At 35.8% G+C, this 9,751-nt stretch overlaps 1 protein-coding gene across 8 annotated transcripts in view; it reads right to left on the minus strand.

The window, feature by feature from the left end:
- The window catches only part of LOC101505199 (protein LNK2), a 25,635-nt gene that overhangs the window by 11,815 nt on the left and 4,069 nt on the right, over window positions 1–9,751 (minus strand). For 2 of the 8 annotated variants that reach the window (XM_073368306.1, XM_073368307.1), the window contains exons 2-6: window positions 8,237–8,579; window positions 7,917–8,046; window positions 7,067–7,382; window positions 3,602–4,315; window positions 3,339–3,496 (exon numbers count right to left, since the gene is read on the minus strand). In XM_073368306.1, coding sequence (XP_073224407.1) covers window positions 3,339–3,496; window positions 3,602–4,315; window positions 7,067–7,382; window positions 7,917–8,046; window positions 8,237–8,579 — 1,661 coding nt within the window. The remainder of the gene's footprint in view (window positions 1–3,338; window positions 3,497–3,601; window positions 4,316–7,066; window positions 7,383–7,916; window positions 8,047–8,236; window positions 8,580–9,751) is intronic. The other 6 variants (XM_073368312.1, XM_073368310.1, XM_073368309.1 and 3 more) reach the window with 6 other exon arrangements.

A 9,751-nucleotide genomic window follows, 5' to 3' on the forward strand; every position in this document is an offset into this window, starting at 1 on the left:
CAGATGAAACTCCTCAAATTAATTAGGAAAGACCAGAAGAAAATTCTTCAGCGCTTCACTCATTTTCAGAATTCTTTGGTTCAGTTTGGGCTCATTCTTGAATGGGTTACCAAACACTTGGTTCCTACTATTGCTCCTGGAGATCATCCTCCTGAGCTACCAGCCCAGCCAAACTCTGATGTTCCATCTCCTTCATCCTCATCAGATGACCCAGCCTCCTCAGATTAAATCTGTTGTTATTTCTTTTTGCTGCTGCCAAATTCAGGGGGAGAATGATTATGTTTTTATGTTATGTTTTCTGTCTAGTGATTATGTTCAAGCTGTTAAAACTGTTGTGGTATTGATGTGTTGCTTATGAACCCATGTTTATGCTTTGTTGAACAAATTATTATCTAATTATCATGATGTCATATGTTTGGTTAAAATCATGTTATTTCAACACTTTGGCATACATTTAGGGGGAGTAATGATTTTTAGTTTTAAAAATTATTACACATATAATTGAGGGGGAGCATAAACATTTTATCTTTGTCTTATTTAAAATCATAATCTAAAGAATTTTGTCATCATCAAAAAGGGGGAGATTGTTGAGACAAAATCTCTCAAATGATTTTAATGATAACAAAATTACTTAAGAGATTATGATTGTGGTTAATGACTAACATGTGCTCTTGAGTGTATTCATATAAGATAATAGGTTATTAATCATTAAGGCAAAAAGAAGAAAAAAGTGATTCTGGCCTGAGGATGGAAAACCCTCGTGAGGATGGAAATTGCTGCAAGCGCGAGGATGGAAATTGCTGCAAGTTGAAAAACTCCAGATCTGGACAATCTGATTTCTCACCAGAATATTGTGTTTATTCAATTGTATATCAATGTCAAACATGAATAAACAAAGCATTCAAAAGTAAGAGTCAAAAGGTCAAAAGAAAAAGGTGAATATGGCTAGATCTAGTATGTAAAGGATAGGCTAGCAAAAGTGAAAGCAACCTATCAAGCATGTGCAAAGGTCAAAATCTGAACATTTAATGGGCTTGTACGTTTTAATTCATAAAGAAGTCAAGTTAACAAAAGGCAACTCGAAACAAGCCAAAAATGGAAGATCACATGTTGCTGCCAGATCTGATCCTCGGACTGAGTATGACAGTCCTATGTCATAAAGTGGCTTTTTCTCTCTTGTCCACATCACCTCAAAAGATGAAGCCAACCTAGACCTTAAAGACTTCGAAAAATGCAGCTCAGAAACAGCCTTGCACTTTGATTAAAGAGAAAAAGCAAGGACATGTCAAGATCAAAGCTATGCTGCAAGAGGATGGGTTCTGCCTAAGCCTAACAAGCTGAGTGGCAGTTCTGTAATTTTGATGAAAACCTTGGATCCTTTGAAAATGAGCTCCAACGGTCATCAAAGGCTTGGATCTCTATAAAATGCATACAAGCTCTCCATTGGAAGACACACAACACACTTGCATAAAAAGATCAAGTATCTTAAAACTTTCAAGAAGCAAATCACATCCTCCCTTATTACTTTCTTTGATCCTACACTATATCTTTGTATATCCCTTGAGAAAGTATTAAGTATCAATCACTCTCATTCTACTTTGTAATTTCCTAGTGAGTGAAGCTTGGAAATATTTGGAAATTGATTGTAAGCTTGGTGAAGCTTGATAATACACAGTTGTAATCATCCTCGGGTTGAGGATTGATCCGTTTTGAAAGTTAGTGAAATCTCACAAGGGTGTGAGGACTGGACGTAGCCATCTTTGGGTGAACCAGTATAAAATTGTGTGTGTCCCTCATATTCTGCTCCTATCTTTTTTGCTCAGCTTAGATCTAACGATTTAAAAATCTCATCCTCGAGCTAGCCATCCTCAGCGAGAGGATAGTTTTTAAAAACACTTAAAATAATTTTTAGCAGCAAAATCCCTATTCAACCCCCCCTTCTAGTGATATTTAGCTACATCAAAATCCACCACTGAATATTGTGCCTATGTTTGGGGAAATTTAGTTTCTTGGAGAAGTAAGAAACAAGGGGTTGTTGCTTGAAGCAGTGCAGAAGCTGAATTCAGAGCAATGGCTCAAGGAATCTGTGAACTTTTATGGATTCGTAAACTCTTGGACGAACTGAAAATGAAAGTTGACTCACCCTTAAAATTGTTTTGTGATAGCAAAGCAGCAATAAGTATAGCTCACAACCCTGTACAACATGATAGAACCAAGCATATTGAGATTGACCGCCATTTCATAAAAGAAAAAATTGATGCTGGAGTTATATGTTTGCCATTTGTGACTTCCAATCAGCAAATTGTTGATATCTTGACAAAAAGTTTGGCAAAACCCAATTTTGAGCGACTTATAGCCAAGTTGGGCATGACAGATATCTATGCACCAACTTGAGGGGGGGTGTTGAAGAATCGAGAGAAATTAGATTTTATTCTCTTTTATTTTATATTATTATGTTTATTTTTATTTTGTCATTATTACTCAGTTTTACTATTGTAATTTCTTTTCCTATATAAACAGCTTAGGGCTGTAATAATAAAACATGAAAGTATTTTCTCTTTTACTTTCTTCACTTCCCATAGTATACACCGTTTCAGTTTAGCCCCAAACTTACTTTTGATCCTTGTTTTGATTTTACTCGTTACTTCACACACTAAAATCAATATGGTCCATGTATTATTAGTATTGAGCTCAAAGAGCTTGCAGGAAAGGATGGAAGATCTAGGAAAGGAGATGATCAGTACCAAGGTCCTTCACATCCCAGCCCAAGAACAATATGTTGGTTTTCTGACCAAGGCATTGTCAACTAGAAAATTGTTTTTATTAAGAAATAAAAGTTTGTCTTTAATGTTTATTGATCAATCTACCCTAAGCTTGAAGGATGGAGGAATGTAAGAGAAAGCAGTAGTGCCATCATAAACTGTACAGGTATGGCCATCCATCAATGGCAATGTCAGTTAGTCTTATGTTCAACGAGTGAATACAATTACAGAGTAGGCTTTCAGCTCTTTCTCTCCTCTGTTTTCCATCTGTTGAGAGTCCCACATTGAATGAAATATGACCTGAAAATGAGTTTATAAGTGGGAGGCATCCCTTAACTTACAAGTCAATTTTGTAGGGTTGAGTTAGATTCAAAACAAATTCTAAGACTCATTTTCTCACACTTCCTAACAGTTTCTGTTGGTTCTCTAATATCTTATACTCCATTTTTTGCTTTTGAATTTGTCCACAAATGAAGTAATAATGATACTGAATTCATAATAAGGTCTTTACTTATAAACAAAGAGCAAGCAGACACAGCAATTAAAGTAGTAGTATATTAATGTAGCTTTTCTAACCTATTCTGGGTACTGCTTTCTTCTCTTGCAAAAACTTCATGTTCTTCTTTGTTATTTTTGTTTGTACTGCTTGTGTCACTAGAATAATGTCTTCGCATTGCACTTTGTGCCAGCCGAAGCAAGCTATCTCTGATGCAGAGTCTTGTTTTGACATCTAACTGTAGAAAAAGTTTGCCTCGGGATTGAAGCCATGTCCCCAATTAGTATACAAGGAAACAATCATACTGTAAAGCATATATTAGCAAATAGCAACTCAACAATACCTTTGATATAATATCCTGAAGCCTGTGCAGTATGGTTTCTTCAACAAAATCATCATCAATTGCCAGAGATATTGTATTAGAATCATCTTGTTCAATTGGCAGGTCTGGAGCAGGAAGAGTATTTAGATCTTCAATGTTAGGATCAGTCCTATCGCTAAGATGAGTTTGAATTTCTGGGTGGCATTTTTGAGCGATGGATTTACTAGTGCAAGGAACTTGGTGGCCCAATACTTGCTGTTGTTTCTGAATAGCTAGCATTGCCTGCATTTGCTGCCGCCGCCTCAATTTTTCAATTTTCTCCTGAGGAGTCATAGTTTGAGGCTTGACTAAGCCCTCATAACTTTTCAAGGGATTCACCATACCAGGAGATGTTTCATACCCAGAAAGCACATACTGATGCCTAAGATTTCCCAACTGAATCTGTGATAGCATTGGCATTGCAGGATATGTGTTGGTAAGATTACCATACACAAAAGGTGCCAAATATGGATTTATGATGTTCTGATATAGTGTTTCAGGTCCTGGGAGTTGCTTCAGTTGCCCAAGAATTGAAGAGGAAGAAGATTGCAAGACAGAAGGTGTCAATTGATTCTCAAACTGTCTTGCCGATGTCGCTGAAGAGGACCAATTACCATAAAAGTCCTGCAAACCTTTCCCCTCTTGTTTTATTTGTGATTTTTTCTGAGTTTTCAACTGATTCATTGGCCTATAAATCTGCATATATACACAATAACAAAGATGAAATCCTTGAATGACTTTGAAGGAAACAGGTGAAATTCAGTGTGCAACCATGTAGAGAAAATCAAGCATATATACAAAATCAAAAAGATGAAATCCTTGGATGACTTTGAAGGAAACAGGTGAAATTCTTGGAACGTGATTATTCCAAGGGTGTGCAACCATGTAAAGAAAATCATGCAAATTTAATCAAACCAATTGCACACGGTGAAGGATACAACAAAACTAGTGATTCCTAAAGATGCTAAAATACAACTAGAAAGTTCTAAATAAAAATGAGAGTCGGAGAAAGAAGTGATAAAGTTTTCAGAACTTTTCCATCTCAAGCAACTGACGTTGTTGTTTGACCAATTTGGGGTTTCCTTTCCCCTAGTGCCCCAACTTTTGGTTCATTGGCCTTAGTCTTGGTTCTAACATAGAAGTCACTACAAGTTTTGATCCTAGAAGGGCAATACAGGAAGTGCTGACTCATTTAAGGAAGGATAAAGAAGGAACAACTCGAAACTTATGAATTATGATTCTCCCACTGAAGTTGAGGGAAAGTGAGGAAAGACTCAGTATATGGAGACCTGGATGAGGAAAAGTCAGTTTAAATACTTTTTGACAAGCAATTAAAGAAAATAAAATTGAAATAACCCTACAATCATTATGAGTCTTCTAACTAATGGCTTCTAGCATTTGTTCAAATGAGCATCTCCATCTCAAAATTTTCGAAAACTAACTTCTCCTTAGGCACGAAATAAATTATAAATTATAAAGGCTATTTTTAGTTAAGAATCAAATTCTTATCTCACTTCAGAAGTTCCTACAAGACTCCACTGATGGAGGGGAATGAGGTGTTTAGGTTAAAAAATACCCTATATGTGTCAAAGCAGTCATGGTACTTGGTTTGGAATACTAGCATAGCCGAGGTGATGATACATTTTATCATTAAACATTCATAAGAAAGTGAACTCACTATTCTATTAGTCTATGTGGATGATATGATCCCATATAGTGATGAAGTTGTTAAGAAACAAATCCTAAAAAGAAAAGTTAGCAGCTCAATTTAAGATGAAAGCCCTTGGGAAATTAAGTACTTCATGGGATTCAGGATGTCTACTCTAAACAAGGTTTCTTCGTCTACCAAAGAAAATATGTTCTTGATCTCCTTAAACAAATAGGTAAGTTGAGTTCCAAAGACATTGGAGTACCAATTGCATAGAATCAATTTCACAAACAGACAAGGAGGAGAAAAGAAGAGGAAGATTAAAATAGAAAAGTGTGACACTCGAGGCTAACAAGGGCAGAAAGTGATTTCCGTCTTCTGGTAGAAAAAGATTAGGCATAGACAAGGAACGACTCCTAGAAGGGTTCTAGGCACAAGAGAATAGGAATAACTGAGTTCACATCAAAATGAGAAGGCCCTAAGGCTATGTGGGTATGAGACTTTACAGTTGAAGGAAAGCCTAAAAGAATTGATTGGTATTAGCTATATGAACAAACTGCACTATCTTTTCGGAAACCCATAACTTCATAATTTCATAGTTAAGCATGTTTGACTTAGAGAAATTTTAAAGAATTGTTACTTTTCAGGGAATTTTTCCCAGAGTGTATGTGAGCGAGGATAAAACATGTTCATAATATTTTTGTTGATTTTTGGGGACAATCATTAACTTGAAAAGCAATTTGAGCTATACCAAGAAGGCTATATATGTGTTGTCTGTCGCTGTAGAGGATGAGTTGTCATAGCAAATGAAAGGACTAAAATACAATGAATGAGGCATGGAATACCCTAGCAACACTATTCACAGAGAAAAGTTATCTGAAGTTACAATGGTGGGAGAATGAACGCATGTCTCTTCAACAAGGGGACACAATGACAAGCCAATATTTCACCAAAGAAAAATCCATTTGTAATGGAGAATGAACACATGTCTCTTCAACAAGGGGACACAATGATCAGCCAATATTTCAACAAAGCAAAATCCATTTATAATGAAATTGGAATGTTGGACTCAGTGAGGCAAAGAAAAGAAGGATCTGATGAGGTAATATAGGTATGTACATGGTTCGTGTTTCAAGCTAAAATGACACTTCAGTTATTTTTTAAAATTTTTACAAAAAGAAACCATAAAAATCCTTTTTCCAGCTATCTTTGCTATTCCCACGATCACCGCTGTTGCGGTGGTAGCGAAACAGTCATAGCGTATCGGATATCATAGCGTTTGCCCAAAACCCACTATGCAATAACCCTAAAGCGGTTATTTAACAACACTGCATGAAGGGGCATATTGGGGAAAACACAAGTCCCGCACTAACTAGAGATAATGCCTGAAAAAGGCTTATAAAGAATGAGTATCTCTCACCTTACAAGTAAGTTCTGTGGCATTGAGTTAGGCTAAAATCGAAGATAACCCAATGAGTTTATCTTTAGGGAAATTTGGTTTATGAGAAGGTTGATAAAATAGTTAGCAGAAACTAGGAAGCAATTATGTAAGGTAGCATTTTACTAATATTTATATGCTTTTAAAATGGTTTGGGATCCTTAACACTTTGCTCATATGTTGTTGCAATATTACAAAAGATAAACCAAAGGCTGCACACATGGTGCTGCTACTTCCTAACATATCTGGATCATATAGTCTAAAGTCTAAACTCTAAACGACAAAATGACAAAATGAAAAAAGCTGTTTGGTCTGCTGTACAAATAGAGAACTAAATAATAGACTGGTTGTTGAAAATTACTTGACATACCTGCTGCTCTTTTCCAGTAGGCTTACGTCTATCTCCAGCACGTTCCACATTAGCAGTGGTAGTGGGTGAATTTTGTATACTTTGATATGTAGGGCCAGAAATATTTTCGTAGCTAAGGGAAAATGATCGATCATTACAATGACCATGTTCTTCTTTAATATCCAAAGGCCCTGATCTATTCCTTAAAGCATCTGTGGGACTTGGTGTGTCCAAGAGTACAGGTGCTTGATTGTTACTCACATCTTTAGAGGACCAAAGCTCATCAGAATTATCAAGACTTACATGGCCATATATGGGGTCATCATTGCTGCAAAATCATCACTTGTGAGAATATTCAGTCAGATAGATGCCGTGGTAAAATACAAAGACTAATAACTATAAGGATATATGCATGTCTAAAATTGTTTACTGTTAACTAGGAACTTCGGTATTTCTTTCCAATGTTGCCCATCACATGCACGTATGATAAAAGCCAAGGGGAAGCCTTGTTTCCTAGTTTAAAGAGTAAAGTTGTTCGAAAATTTCACATCATAGTCAACCCTTTTTCAAATTGAATGATTTTACTTTAATGTTGCAGCTACAAATGCATTGCACATAAGTTTCACAGGAATAGATTGGAAGGAGCTTAAACCAAGATGGAGCAGTGTGTAAATAATTGTGAAAAGTGGTGAATAAGAATACAATAGTTAAGTTAACAGGAGAGTTTAGCCCATTTTAGACTTCAGAAATTCAGGAAAGAAATCAATATAAACAAATCCAGGACACTTGTGATCATAATGCTACAATGCTATCAGACATATGCTTGTATCAGATATAGAATAATATAGATAATCCATTTTACCTGAAAATTCGATCAAGGTCATCAAAACTTCCTATGTTAGCCCAGTCATAATCAACAAAATCACCTTGTTCTTTACCTTCTTCAGCATTTTGAAAAAAATCAGCATCCTTTTCATGATATGTGGTCTCTTCTGTCAAGCATTTATACAATTAAGAATGGAAAAATATAGCTAATATCATGCATATTCATTATTTTTATATTATGACGGTGGGATGTAAGCACAAAAAAACATCAGCAGACAGACGCCTGCACAAACAAAAACGTGTAGACAAATATGAGACATGCTATCTACTAATAATTCCAACAATTAGCAATTTTACCACCTCTTGATGTACTGAGTTTGCTAAGTTCACCTCGATGTGTAGATAGTTCAGTACCCAGAGAACCCTGCTCAATTTTAGTTGCACTGGATAAAGACAGGTCATGCCATGAGGTTTCTCCGTATCCTGAGTCAGGTAGTCCTCCACTATTATCAAGGTTGGAACTGCTTCCTAGTTTTTCATGAAAATCAGTTTTAGCCTCTGGTTGCTTCAGCTTGCTAAGCTTACACACAGCTGATTCCTGATTTACTTCTTTCTTGTTTCTAACATCTTCACTTGCCTCAGGAAAAGGCACAATATGGTCATCACTCTCACCTCCCTCATCCCATATTATATTAGCAAGCTGAAAATTTTGCAGTGTTAAACAATGATATTTTTTATGGTGTTGAGTAAAAAAATAAGAGTACTCTTTAGAAGCTGATAGTAGCAGCATGAGTAGACACAAGGAAGAAGGGAAATGTATAAGAATGAGGATTTGACAGTAGAAAATTTTACGTCATCTTTATAAGGTATCACATCTATTAGAAGGAAAAAGATGAAAGACATGATGGGATTCGTGTCTGAATTACGCATCAGAGAATATTACATATACAAAGAGCTATAAGTACAAGGATTCATAGTTATTAGTTACCCCAATTGCAATAACTACATAGAATCTCAGAATTACTCTATTTACATTATTTCGAACACTACCCCTCAAGTTGTGCGCCAAGCTTGTAACATACAGAACTGATTCAAAGACCTCTCAATGACTTAACGAAGACACCTCCCAATTGATCATTGTCCGTTGAAATTTATGAAGCAACGTCAATTCTTTAAGAAACTTTTTGAGCCAAATAAGTTCATAGGTGGCTGAGGCTATGGCTTGATACTCTGCTTCTACACTTAACTTTGCCATAATATTATGTTTCTTCATTTTCCGAAAGATCAAATTATCACCAATAAAAATACAATAATTCACATTCCAAAATATAACGAGGTAGCTCTTGGAAAAAGAGTATTGTATGAAGACAAAGGTCATACATCAAAAGTACGATATTGTAATTTCAATTACATTGAATCAACCAAAATTACCCTATTTACATTATTTCTAACATCATTTCTATAATTCAAAAGATGACAAGCTCTTTGAGCTAACATAGGATATATCCATTCAATTGTTCATTTCAGAGAAATACTCATCTGTTTCCGTAGCTCATAGACTCAAATGCTACCATATATTATAAATTTGCAACTTCTTACAAAGCGTAATTTTTTTTAGTATTGTGTGGGATCATGAAACTACTGATCATAATATATTGCTTGGGATCTTGTCCCTTTACCTTCTAGCAAAACTATTGTTGATCGCCAATTGATCTTTACTGTCAACATTGGCCTTGGTGGAAAAAATGATTGAATAAACAAGGTATGCAGAATACCTTACATACGTTAACATGGTCACCACAGGCTTGATTTAGGAGCTTCACAAAAATGGTGGTCTTCTAGGATGCAGTCTAAGTCAAGCCAATCATACAC

This window comes from Cicer arietinum, chromosome 5, assembly GCF_000331145.2.
Source record: "Cicer arietinum cultivar CDC Frontier isolate Library 1 chromosome 5, Cicar.CDCFrontier_v2.0, whole genome shotgun sequence".
NCBI lineage: Eukaryota > Viridiplantae > Streptophyta > Magnoliopsida > Fabales > Fabaceae > Cicer > Cicer arietinum.